This window comes from Miscanthus floridulus, unplaced genomic scaffold, assembly GCF_019320115.1.
Source record: "Miscanthus floridulus cultivar M001 unplaced genomic scaffold, ASM1932011v1 fs_546_1_2, whole genome shotgun sequence".
Classification (NCBI taxonomy): domain Eukaryota; kingdom Viridiplantae; phylum Streptophyta; class Magnoliopsida; order Poales; family Poaceae; genus Miscanthus; species Miscanthus floridulus.
In genome coordinates this window covers 22,899-37,245 of record NW_027096912.1, presented here as the reverse complement: position 1 = coordinate 37,245, position 14,347 = coordinate 22,899, and the positions used below count along the sequence as shown (strand labels likewise).

Below are 14,347 nucleotides of genomic sequence, written 5' to 3'. Positions count from 1 at the left end.
TTAAACAAGAAAAGACACAAAATTTCAAACATGCGTTTAGAATCACAGGAAAACTACAAACAAAAATAGTGAAAATTAGCTCGTCAGAAGCCTATCCAATATTGTTGTAGACCCAACGAATTAGTAGTTCCAACCACAAGTGGAGTGGAATCCAACAAAAAAAATCATTAACTAAAAGAATAAAAAAAAGCTTTTATTGAATCATTTAAGTTATAGAAAAAATCATGAACCTTCTTTCAAACCCACTCAGTTGTTGGGTAGATAGACTCTTTTGTATAGAATATAGAATTTTATGTTCCACCTTGCTATTCGCAAATCACGTCGTCATCCTCGGTCCCTTATTGGGAGAACGCAAAGTAGGCCTTTGACAAGAAGCTCGGCCTCACGACCCACGAACAAGACTGCCTGGACTCGACCGCGCGGGATCCCTCATCTTCGGCTGGTCCAACTGCCGCCAAAATCTGCAGTCGGCCCAGAAGCGATTTCGTTAGCGAAAACTCGGAGCCCAGTCAAATCCGGTTCGGCACGGTCCTCTCATTCCGAATCCGAACTGACGGAAGGACCCCACGGGCGCCGCTGCATTTGCCGCGGACCGTGGACGGCAGCTCTAGTCAGTTCGTCCGCCGACACGGACGTTCCTTCACGAGCTGAGCGAAGCGGTGCAGTTTTGGCGGCTGCAGAGATCATTATCTCCCCAGCTCCCTCGGCGCCTCGACAAGGACCGCGACGACCCGCCGAGCAGGACCATTTCAATGCGGGCGACTCCAACCGTCAACGTCCATCTAGCGCAGCGCCCGCCGCTCATCGATGCGCCGGCAAGAAAGAATTCAAGCCTCACGTAGCTAGAGCCTAGAGATCACATCACGTGAACACATATTGACCTGGCACCAGCATTTCCAGCCACTGATCAGCTGAGCTGCTTTAAGCTTGGTCCGTGCCAAGCATCTATATAACCACCCAGCCGCCAGCAGCGTGCTGCACACCTCGCGGCGGCACCAGATCTCATCGTCGTCGTCCCGTCCGTCGACACCACCGGACGGCAGCAGCTAGCGGTCCCTGGTGCCCCCCCCTGCACGCAGACCATGGCCAGCCTCGTGTCGAAGCCGCGCCACAGCATCCAGATGTACTGGGCGCGAAGGAGCTACCAGCGCCTGGGCTCGCCGTTGCGACGCCTCAAGGTGGCCCGCCTGGGCGGCGGCAGGTCGGCGGGCTCCTCTGCCGCCGCGTCGTCGTCGTGGAAGGGCATCCGGTTGGCGCGCCGCGCCGTGGCGCTGCTGGCGGCGCCGGCGCTCCTGCTCGCGAGGCTCCGCGACGCGTACGTCGACGCGATGGTGGCGCTGGGCGGGTCCGGCATGCGGCCCTGCGCCGCGCTGGCCAGGTCCCGCAGCGGTGCCGAGGCCGGGCTGTGGGACAAGCGGGTGCCGCGGGCGCGCCGGGGGAGCGGAGGCGGGAGCGGGAGCAAGCGCGGCGGCGGCGACTTCGAGCGCCGGATGATGGCGCACATATACAGCATGGTCGTCACGCCGGAGCTCCCATGCGCCGACAGGACCTGATGACATGCATGGACGACCGAGCCGAGTCGCGCCAGTCTCAATATGTGAGATTGTGAGCAAGTGAGAATCGCATCTCACGTCACGTAATTACGTGAATGCAGTGGCGGAGCCAGGATTTATACTCAGGGGGGCCGGCCGTCAGGAATTATACTTAGGGGGGCCGGCTCGGTCTTTTTTATTGCGATAATTTTATTATCTAGTTGTGTTTTGTATGATTATATTATCTAGAAAATATTAATAGGTATATATAACAAGAATTTTATATAATCTCCCTCTTAATATAAATAAAAAATATTAAGTCATACTTGCGTGAATGCAGGTCCTGCGCTCGTCATGTAGTGTTTCTGTCTCTTGAGGTCTTGACTTCGTTGATTTCCTTATTCTTCATCTTAAATTCTTGTAATCAGAAGTGCTGCAAGGGTTCAAGTGTATGTATATTACAATCACGTATGAATAAGAGTGATACGGTTAACGGTAGCTAGTGCGTCTGAAGATATGGATTTGAAGACACAATCCGTATGAAATTACTGAAGAAAACACTGAAATGTTGGATACTGGCAGCTCTGAGTTCTAGCTCCTGCACGCGAAAATACTTCGACGACTACTACTCATGATGTGTGAGTGTATAGGATCCATGTGTGGTGCTCTATGCCTCTATCAAAGATGTTCAAGCTGTTGTAAAAAAAAAAGATGTTCAAGCTGTTCAAGTCGGACTAAGAAAGACGAAAACAGAAGACCTACGTTGGGCCTTCTATAGTTTCACCTTGAGAAAGCAAACAAGCCCATGTCTGATTTCAACTGGACCGTGTCAGTGTCAGCTTCCTAGCCTAGCTTTGTGCTTTGGACTGGGATTATAGTACTTTGACAGATTATTAGGGACCTAGAAAGTAATTTTACCGTGTTAATTATGTGATAGTTTAGGGACTGTCCCGGTAATTATAATTGGATGGCCTATAATATCCAGTTTTGTAATATAAGGTTGAAACTGGACTCTACCCAAGACAAAATAAACCTTGCCCATAGAAGTACTCTCTACCACTAGTGTTGCCTTACTTATTACAACCCAACTTGACTTCGCTACTGGAACCAAAGATTTGCGAGTGTTCGGTTGGGATGAAATCCGACACTGTTCATGATGGAATTCTGTGAGAGAAAAACACTGCTCCAGCTGAAAAAAAAAGCAACCAGCCAGCTGAATACAGCCAGCCGAACACTCCGTTGATTAGCATACCCATACATTGCAATGGGGCCTATAGTTTATTGTGTGATCACTTTGGACTAGCCCGTGCTAATTTAATGACCTAACTATCTTTGATTGGGCTTGTCCGAACCTTATTTTAGCTTAATCAAATAAATTTGAAGTCTCATAATAAATATTAGGTGCAATAAAAAGATTAATCACATATGGGAAATTGAGTAGAATTAACTCAGCTTAAGTAGGTGACTATTGTGTATAACTACTGTGAGATTAACAAAGATGAAAGATGATCCACACGTTCATGCATGCGTCACAAAAATATTGGGGTTATTTGTATATTTTCTTATTTCTTATCTGAAACAAATTAGGTATTGTGTTTGGATATTAAAGTATACTACCACATTTAAAACCAAATCTGATATGGTTTCGTACTTTAATAAAGTTCAAAATTAGACTGTTGTGCAAGTTGAGCCAAAATAAACCTTGACTACAACTCTCTCCATCCCAAAATAATTGTCGTTCTCGCTTTCCAAGAAATAACTTTGACTAATTTTATATAAAAATATTAATATTTATGGTACATAATTAATATCATTCGATAGATCGTTAAATCTATTTTTATTATAAATTTATTTGGAGATATAAATGTTATACGTATTTTCTACAAATCTAGTCAAAGTTATAGTATGAAAAAAAAACGACAGTTAATTTGGGACTGAGGGAGCACTCTCTTCCACCGTCATTGTCTCGCTGATCCCAACCCAGGTTGACTTTTCTACAGGAGGTCGACAATTTGGTTTAGTAGGTATACAGGCACACGTACACGTACACGGTACACCACGGCTAGTAGCCTGTACGCCCTCGTTTTCAGGTGCACGACTCGACCGACGTGCCCCGGAATCGAACGGGTTGCGATGCACGTACCTACGCACGGGATCGGATCGTCGTACCGGACGTCGATCGGAGGGCGGGGGCACATCACCCCGTTAATTTCAGGTCCGACCGGCACATCAGCACGTAAGTCTAGCGTCGCCGCGCATGCATGCCTTCACCTGCACGTACCAAATTAATTCAGCAGTAGGCTTTAGTTCCGGATATTTTGGTCCAGAACTAAAGATAGGATTAGTCCTCTCTGTCCAACAACCAGAGGTGTAGCTTTTGCAGGAGTAGAAGATCGGGACGAAAGGTCACCCTCCAGTTCCGGTTAAACTTTTAATCACGGTTGGTGGCTCCAACCAGGACTAGAATTCTACCTGTAGTCCGGGTTTATACCATAAACCTGGGCTACATGTCCCAGGCTATATATTTTCTCCTTCTTCCTCCTTAGCCTGAGCCATTTTAAGCTCTCTGACTGCTCTCTGTTCTTACTCGTGGGATGAGTTCATGCTTGCGGGATTGGTGAAGACTTCATTCCTCCATCCATTCTTTTGTTCTAAAGGTTACCAACTTCATCCTCCCATGTTTCATCACTAGCATGGCTCATTTCTTGGTCTAGAAATAGAGAATTTTGTGGTTTTTTCGATTGGGAATGATAGTGGATTTTTTTTATTTATATATCATTTAAGCTTAAAATCACTTGATAGTTTGAATATGAAGATGAAGGAAATTTATAGTAGTTCATCAAAACTAGTATGTACCTTTTATTGCCTCATTTCATGGTATAGAAATAGAGAAATTTTTGGTTTTCTAGATTGGGAATAATGGTGAATATTTTTTATTTATATGGCATTTGAGCTCAAAATCACTTGATAGTTTGCATATGTAGATGAAGGAATCTTATAGTAGCTCATCAAAACTAGTATGCACCTTTCGTTGCCTCATTTCATACATGGTTTAGTACATTAAGAGATAAAAGATTTTTTTTAGTATATAGCTCATTTAATTTTATGGTTCACAAAATAAGAAACTTATAGTAGTTAGCGAAAATGAATATAGAGAGTCGTAGATGGCGACCGCTTTCGGGTCCTCGACCTCGCATGGGGTCCCTAAGTGACTGAGGTCGGACCTTCCTCTCATTGCGTGCGATAAGTGTGAGCAGAAGATTGTGAGGGAGTGCAGGGTGAAGAAGAAGGGTCCCAACCATGGGCGCATCTTCTACACGTGTCCGGATCGCGAAGTGAGTAATTTTTTTGTCATGTTTTGCTATGGTTTGTAGCCATTTTTCGTTATTATTTTGATTAAAGTTCTTGATTTGTTATTGTAATTTCAGTGGAATGGCACTGGATCATGTGACGGTTGGTACTGGGAGGGAGAGTATATTGAGCACGTCCAAAAATCTCTTGCAAAGGAGACTTAGGCAGCTGATGAGAGTGCACCTGTGTATGATGAGGCAGTGAACCAGCAGAAGAATGATCTGTCTGTTTTAGTTGAAATTGGTCATGAAATCCTTATTCTGCTAAAGTGCATTGTAGGTTTAGTTTGTTTAGTATTATTTGGGATTGTCTGCATTGTATCAAGGCTTTAATAAATTAATGCTCGAGAGTACGTTAAACAGCTGTGTGGCATAGGATATTAATTAATCATGATGATTGATGGATATTTTGGATCTTTTAATTAACTACTAACCATGCATGTTGTATAATATGGGTTATTACAAGTTTTTTATATGGTGTACGTCATGTAATGCAGATGAACCGGCAATGAATGTACAACGCTGATCGCTGCTCCCCAGAGTTCATGAGGGGCGTGCATGATTTCTTAAATGTGGCCAAGACAAACACGCGGAATGGTTTCATGTGCTACCCATGTGTTCTATGTAAGAATGAGAAGGATTATTCTTGCTCAAGAAAAAATCACGAACACCTGTTTACGTCGAGTTTCATGTCAAACTATATTTGTTGGACTAAGCACGGAGAAAGAAGTGTTATAATGGAAGAAAATGAAAAAGAAGAAGGGGATGATGACAACATGATTATTCGTGGTTTTGCTGAATATGGTACCTTTGATGATACTGCAATAGAGAAAGATGAAAAAGAGGTAGCGGCAGAAGATGAGCCCGCTGATGATCTTGGTCAGGCCATCCGTGATGCACAGAGAGAATGTGAAAGTGAAAAGGAGAAGATCAAGTTTGAGCGCATGCTAGAGGATCACAAGAAATTGCTATACCCGACTGCCGAAGAGGGGCAAAAAAGTTGGGTACCACACTGGAATTGTTGCAATGGAAGTCAAAGAATGATGTATCATATAAGGGATTTGGGGAGTTACTGACTATCGCAAAGAAGATGCTTCTGAAGGCAAATGAATTGCCTGCCACTACATATGCAGCAAAACAAGTCGTCTGCCCTCTAGGATTACAAACCCAGAAGATATATGCATGTCCTAATGACTGCATCCTCTACTGCGGCAAGGTGTACGAGAATTTGGATGCATGCTCGGTATGTCGTGCATCGCAGTATAAGATCAAGCGAGATGACCCATGTGATGTTGAGGGCGACAGTGAACGTCCCAGGAAGAGAATCACTGCCAAGATGATGTGGTATGCTCCTATAATACCACGCTTAAAATATTTGTTCAGAAGCAAAGAGCATGCAAAGTTGCTACGATGGCATAAAGAAGACCGTAAGGTAGACGATATGTTAAGACACCCCACTGATAGGTCCTAGTGGAGAGCAATCGATAGAGAATTCCCAAATCTTGTTGATGATGCAAGAAACTTAGGTTGGCTTTAAGTACGGATGGCATAAATCCTTTCAGGGAGCAGAGCAGCAGTCATAGCACTTGGCCTGTTACTCTATGTATCTACAACCTTCCTCCATGGCCATGCATGAAGTGGAAGTTTATTATAATGCCAATGCTCATCCAAGGCTCGAAGCAACCTAGAAATGACATTAATGTGTACCTGAGGCCATTAGTTGAGGAACTTCTACTTTTGTGGAGAAGCACAGGCGTACGTGTGTGGGATGAGTACAAATAGGAACACTTTAACCTGTGAGCATTGTTGTTCGTAACAATCAATGATTGGCCTACTCTTAGTAATCTTTCAGGACAGTCAAACAAGGGATATAATGCACGCACGCACTGTTTTCATGACATGGAAGGTATATTTTTGAAAAAAATGTCGAAAGGTCGTGTACATGGGCCATCGTCGATTTCTTCTATTGAATCACACCCTAAGAAAGAGAGGTAAGCATTTTAAAGGTAAGGCAGAGCGCCAAACAAGGCCTGACAACCGTAGTGGTGATGATGTATTCAATATAGTCCAGGATGTACAAGTAGTCTTTGGGAAGGGACCTGGCAGCCAACCTGTTCCGAATGATGCTAACGGATATGCACCCATGTGGAAGAAGTCCATATTTTAGGAGCTACCCTACTAGCAAGTCCTAGAGGTTCGTAGCGCGATCGACGTGATGCACCTGATGAAGAATCTTTGTGTGAACCTGCTAGGCTTCATGGGTGTGTATGGAAAGTCTAAGGACACACTAGAAGCAAGACATGACCTGTAGTGTATGAAAGAATGAGAGAACCTGCATCCAGAGAAGGTACATGATGGACGCCAGTACTTAAGTCCTACCAGCTACACTCTTAGCAAAGAAGAGAAGGAAAGCATGTTTGAATGCCTAAACAGCATCAAGGTCCCATCTGGCTTCTCCTCAAATGTAAACAGCATCAAGGTCCTAAACTTAAAGTCTTATGACTGCCATGTGCTTATGACGCAATTGCTTCCAGTTGCATTGAGAGGGATTCTACCTCCAAATGTACGATTAGCCACCGTGAAACTGTGTGCATTCCTCAACGCAATTTCTCAGAAGGCGATCAATCCAGCGCATCTAGTAAAGCTACAGAATGATGTGGTCCAATGTCTTGTTAGCTTTGAGTTGATATTCACGCCATCCTTCTTTAATATTATGATGCACCTCCTAGTTCACTTGATCAAAGAGATTAGTATTCTCAGTCCTGTGTTCCTACACAACATGTTCCCCTTTGAGAGGTTCATGGGAGTCCTGAAGAAATATGTTCACAACCATGCTCGGCTAGAAGGAAGCATCGCCAAGGGCTACATAACAGAGGTCATTGAGTTTATTCCTGACCTTGACCTGATTGGTGTTCCTGAATCACGGTATAAGGGGAGACTAAGTGGAAAGGGAACACTAGGAAAGAAAGCATATATTGGCAAGGAGGATGATTATTTCCGTAAAGCACACTACATAGTTCTGCAAAACTCCTCCTTGGTGGATCCGTATATTGAGGTACACAAGGACATTGTATGTGGTGAATTCCTGGGGAGGACTCAAGCTTGGATTACACATCGGCACATGAAAACTTTTGACGGTTGGTTGTGAAAACGATGTCAGGGTGACGAAAGTCTGGATGAGCAACTGTACTTGTTGTCTAGGGAAACATCTTGGCATATCCTAATATTCAAAGGGTACGAGATAAATGGCAATACATTTTACATGATAGCCCAAGATAAAAGGAGCACCAACCAAAACAGTGGTGTCCGCATTGATGCCACGAACCCAAATGGGAATAAGGAAACATATTATGGCCGCCTAGAGGAGATATTTGAACTAGACTATGGACCTTATTTTAAGATCCCTTTGTTTCGGTGCCAATGGGTAAGGATGATCGGAGGTTTGTAACAGTTGACCATCAGTATGGAATGACAATAGTGGACCTCAACAATCTTGGGTACAGAGACAAACCATTCGTCTTAGCCAAGGATATGAATCAGGTGTTCTATGTGAAGGACATGTCCACCAAACAGAAGAAAGGGAAAAACAACAACGTCTCAAACAATGAGCCAAAGTGCCACATAGTTCTTTCAAGAAAAAGAAACATCATGGGAATCGAGGACAGGTTCGACATGTTAGAAGATTATGAAAAGAATGATGGAATTCCGCCCTTTATAGTGAATAGCAACTCAAACGTCCTGCTAAATAATGAGGACACTCCATGATTACGGCGGAATCATAACCAAGGGACATACGTCAAGAAGAAGTTTGTTGCTGTTCTCGCTTGATATGGTGATATATTATACCTATTATGTAATAATTGTGACTTTAGGTTTTTTTGTTTTCATATTTTCTACGGTTTAAATAAATTTTCTGCTTGATGATGGATTTCCTATGGAGAATGTGCGATGAAAAACCAAATGATCAACGTTAATAAGATGTGAAAACTAATTTCCTGTCAAAAAGCAATAGTTTTAATGATTTTAATTAAAAAGTACATTTTTGCTTGGTGAAAATTGTGATTACTATTTATACTATGTTAAATATTTATACGGTAAAACAAAAGAGTTTAGGCTACAGTTTTTTCTTATGTACAATAACACAAAACCAGGTCCATGATTTTTTTTATTTTTTTGACTAATATTTTATTTACTAGCCAATTAACAACTCTCTAGATATTTATATAAAAGAAATATATAAAAAAAACTTCTAGAAACTGGCGGGAAGCCAAACTGTAGCCCATCTTTACTCCCAGGTGGACTAACCACCCGAAACTAAAGACGGGCTGCGTTTTTGCGGCCCGCCAAAAATCGCCTTTACTCCCGAGCCGTGGCTGCACCAGGGACTAAAGGTCAGACTTTTAGTCCTGATTCTAACCATCACCCGAGACTAAAGGACCTTTAGTCCTGGGCCGTGGCTCACCCGGGACTAAGGGTCCCTCCTATATATCGCCTCCTCTCTTCCCTCCTCCATCATCTCATCTTCTTTGCCCGAGAGCCACTGCACAGCCACGCTGCTCGATCATCACCGCCTCCACGCGTGCGCACCTCTCTCGCCGTCTCTGCCGGCACCCCGGCTCGCGCCTCTACCGTCCGTGCGCGGCGCCCAGATCTAGATCCGCCGTTGTCGTCCTCGCCCTCCCCCAGATCTGATTTGGATCTACCGCCATCGTCGATCCCCATCCTCGTCATCGCTGGCTCCATGCGCCTACCTCCAGCACCGCCTCTCGTCACGCGCACGCGTCGTCCCCGGCTCCATGCGCGTTGTCCTCGTCACCCCGTCGGCGCCCTTGGTCGTCCCACGCTCGTCCTCGTCGTCGGAGCGCGCGCGTCATCCACGCTAGCTCTACATGCACACGCTCGTCATCCTCGTCTACGGCCGACCGCCGGCGCATCGCGCGCGCCTCGGCCCCACCGTGCTCGATCGTGCTCATCGTCCTCGTCTTCCCTCGCCGTACGTCGGAGGAACTCCGTTTGCACACATGTGAGCATCCGTGTGTGCATATGTGGTGTGTGTATGAGTGTGTGTGTGCATATTATTTTTTTGGCATAGAAAAAATTGATAGATTTTATTTGTTGATAAAATAGAAAAAATGTAGTAGTTTACTTTTATATATATATATATATATATATATATATAGAAAATGTTGAGTGCTATGAATTGTAGAAAAAATGTAGTAGTGTGTACTACAATATATAGTTATAGAAATATATTTGAATCTTCGTGACAATTAAAACATTGTGTTTTATTAGTGCTATGAATTTTTTGGTATATATCTAAATTTTGATATATTGACATTATTAGTGTGACATGAATTTTCGTATATTTATATACACTAATGTTGATATATATCCTAATATCCTGAGCTCCGCTCCAAACCCTAACTCGGCCGAGCTCCGCTCCAAACCCTAATAAAGGTGTAAATAATAACTCTGAATTCTATATAGTTATATATATTTGAATTTGATTCTTCATAATTAGTGTGACATGAATCTGCTCCGAACCCTAACCAAGGCGCCAACCCTAACCAGATCAAGCTCGGCGTAAAAAATAACCCCTAAAGTTTATATATAGTTATTTAAGTTTAAGCCATTGGCTCACTACATTTGCATATGCATGACTAGTGTATGGTTTTCATTTATATATAGTTGTGGTACTTAAGATGGCCGAGCCACAAGACGACTATGACCGAAATGAGGCCATGATGAACATTATCAATGTCGGCACTCCATATCGCCCCGACCAGAACAAGGCTGACCTGGAGTTCGATGATGGCTCTCAATACTTACTGAATTTTGAAGATGAGCAAGAACTTCTTGTGCAAGAAAATCATGTGCAAGAAAATGCTAGCGAGGTATATTTGTTAATAATCTTGCATCTCTTATATATATGAAATTAAACATAGTTCCAATAATTCGTATATATATATGTATTACTGAATCTTTGTGTTTCTATGGATGTAGCCCTCTGGATCGACAACATCGACGAAAAGTAGTAAAAGTGTACGAGGCCCGACAAAATCGTTGGAGGGCCACTACATAATCACAGAAGTCGATCCTAATACCGGCGAACCTCTCCATCCAAAAAACAACGCAAAGAAGTTCGTAAACCACTGTGGGGTTCTTGTTAGGGACAGGGTCCCTATCAGCGTCCGTGAATGGAAACAGAAGAAGGATGATCCTCGGATCAGTTTTGTCTCTGAGCGAGAGAAGGACATCCTTTGGGATTCAGTCACTGCACATTTCAATCTACCAGTAGGTGAAGATTTAATAAAACTAGTTAAAAGTTGGGCTCTCAAGAAGATGGTCACACAATTCCAGACCTAAAAGAAGCTGTACAATGAATTTGTCAAGAAGAATTTGACTCCAGATTTCAGTCAAAATAACCCGTACAAAAAGTTGAGGGACGACTGGCCTGAATTTGTGAGGTATAAGACCTCGAAAGAGGGTGAGGAATGGGTGAGAAGGAAACAACAGAATGCACGGCATAACGTATACCATCATAAAACAGGATCAGGTGGCTACAGGAGTGCCATTTCAAAGTGGCAAAAAATGGAAGCAGACCTGCTTGCCAATGGGATCCATCCATTTTCACTCGACTAGTCCGAACGCTCCAAGAATTGTTTTTCCATGCATGGGGATCACTGGACCCACAGATCGGGGAGCTGGTCATTAGTGGGAAAATTGGAACAGCAGCACAAAGACTTATCGATATTATAGATGCTTCTGCCAGTGGTGCCTTTGTGCCTAACCGAGAGAAGGATGAGCTAACGTACACCATCTAGACTCCTAAACACCCTAAGCGAACGTGAGGCAAAGGGTTGATTTCATGGCGGCATGGCTTCCCTGAGGACGCCGCTACCTATAGAAGCCGCCAGTGAAGGAAAGATGAGGAGGCAGAGCGGATCTATAGGTTAGAGGAGGCGGTGCTTTGATCACGGGAGCGAGAACTAAACATGGATGTGAGAATGCAAGAGGAAATCAAATGGCAAGTGGCACTACAGTTGAGTAGCCAGAAGCAGTCATCAACATCAGAGCATGCAGTCAACGTTAACCCCCCTCAGCTAAGAAGCAGCTGTGCTTCCACTGAGCTCCCAAATCAAGATGACGCATTGCAGCACTTCCCCCATGGATGACATCACCGTGCTTTTAACGCCATGTGAGCTGCACATTCCCTTGGGGAATACCGGTGCCGCAGTCTTAGTGGCGCACGGTATTGTTTCTCCTGTGGTCCCTGAGAACACACCAACAAGCCATAGAAATCCAATTCCACCAGGCTATTATAGCATCTCGGTGGATAGAGTTATCAAAGACTATGAGGAAGTGCCTCTTGACTTTCCTGGAGGTGATGGAGAGAAGACCCTAGGACAAGCAGAGCATTCATTCGTTTTATGGCGCAAGCGCTACATCATTATTCCCGATGCGGCGGCTAGGGTACCGTCACCTCCTCCTCAACTACCTCATGATATGTGCGGATGAAAGTGAACGGAACAATTTTTCAATAATTAATCATTCTCAATTATTGGCTTCTCGTGTAATAATCATTTTTGTACTCATAGGTCTCCCAACCTGAGTCCAGTTCTTCCATCCCATGATGATCATCTGAGTGCTATGGACGATGATGATGCTCTAGACGATGATGATGCGTCCCATGGCACGGCTGCATCTCCATCTCCATCTCCTCCAAGGCGGTCTCCCCTTCTCCGCCTCCCGTGCCGCAGAGCCAGAAGAGGCCCCCGCCCTCGGTGAAGTCCCCGATGAAGAAGACAGCCAACCCTCGTAAAACAAAGCCCCCTCCAGAGAAGTTGCTTTATGAGAAGTCTGAAGAGGAATCAAAAGCAGCGGCACAAAAAGATTTGGTTAACTGGAAGCAACGTTTAGCAGAATCAAGAGCAAGGAGGTTGGAACTTGAGAAAAACCAGCCAAAGCCGCACTACATAGCTCCATGAGAACTAAGGAAAAAAAATCAATGAGTGCGAAAAAAGCAGCGTGATGCACATAAGCCCTCGCCATTATCGGACTATGAACGCTCTCTCGACAAGTCATATAAGGCGTCGCTGAAAGCGAAAGGAGCGGGGAAAGATGTTGTACAGTTCGAGCAGTAATCTAAGTAATCTATCGACTCGCTAGTTGTTGAGGATGATTGTACAAACGCACAAGGCGGTACAATCGATAGGGAGATACTCCAAGACTTCATGGCCACAACAGATCTCACACCTCTACAACTCATTGGGGAAGGATTCATACCCACAACCAACTTTAATATTTACCAGACCTATGAGTATGGCAGGAGTCTTGTCAACCCTAAGTCCTTGACATCACTGGGTACATAAATGTACTTGTTAAACAAATGGTACTTAAGAGCGTGTGACACCGAAGAGGCATGGCTTGTTAGAATTAGACCAAAGCATTACTTCAGTGGCTACGACGTTTTACATATTTAGTTCAATGAATTACACCAACTATTAAACCGGGATGCTCTCGACAAATCTCTCCTCAGTTGCTGGTGTCTGTAAGTGATTCTTTCTACAATTGAAGTAACTTACATGTTAGTTCGTTGTCTATATATAGTTATCCTCACACTATATATATTCTTTTGTACTATATAAATGTAGATATGAGATGCTAAAACTAAAGAGAAAAGGGTTAACTGATGTTGGTTTTATGGATTTGAATCGCACATTCAAGGACACTGTTACTCCATATGATAGATGGCGACCTCAAGTGGAGAATAATCTGTTTAAGTTATTAGATAACCAACATAACAAGACACTGATACTCTTCCCTTACAACTTCAAGTGAGTGTTAATGTCTTGTGCCCATTTTATTTTGCTTACTCCATGTTGACTTTAGTTAATGAGTTATGCCTGCGTATAAACATGTAGCTATCACTAGACACTACTAGTCATCGATATGCCCAGAAGTACCGGAAAGATCTTTGACTCAGCAACAAAACCTTGAAAAGATTACCAAGAAATGATATATATTATCACAGTGATAATTTCGGTTTCGCACACTGTATACTCTTTTATGCCATTTTATTGATATAACTCTATTTATTTATTTTGTTGGGCAATGCTTGAAAAAGGTTCGTCGAGAGACGCCATTATGGTTAGTGGAAAGTGCCTCTGAATGTAGTCCAATACCCAATAAATACTAGCTAGGTCACCGAATATTTATTTAGTTCAATTCATTGTTACCATGCTTCATTGGTTGATGACGAATCTTTTTCTCGTAAAATGGTGTCTGCAACAGGGATCAGGGAACAACTTATGTGGATACTACGTCTGCGAGTTTATGATGGAGTACTCAAAGAGAACAAGTGAAGAGATCCTCGAAGTACGTAAAAAATATACATAATTTATTTATTACCATTGTGTTGATATATATAATCATATATATATTCATACTTTTCCTTTCATTCGA

At 43.5% G+C, this 14,347-nt stretch overlaps 1 protein-coding gene across 1 annotated transcript; it reads left to right on the top strand.

Annotated features, from left to right (window-relative positions):
• Nucleotides 1–955: 955 nt before the first annotated feature.
• On the top strand, nucleotides 956–1,979 carry LOC136532175 (uncharacterized). Its single transcript, XM_066524778.1, has one exon. The coding sequence runs from the start codon at nucleotides 1,083–1,085 to the stop codon at nucleotides 1,551–1,553; it is 471 nt and encodes a 156-aa protein (XP_066380875.1). The 5' UTR covers nucleotides 956–1,082; the 3' UTR covers nucleotides 1,554–1,979.
• The last annotated feature ends 12,368 nt before the right edge of the window (nucleotides 1,980–14,347 follow it).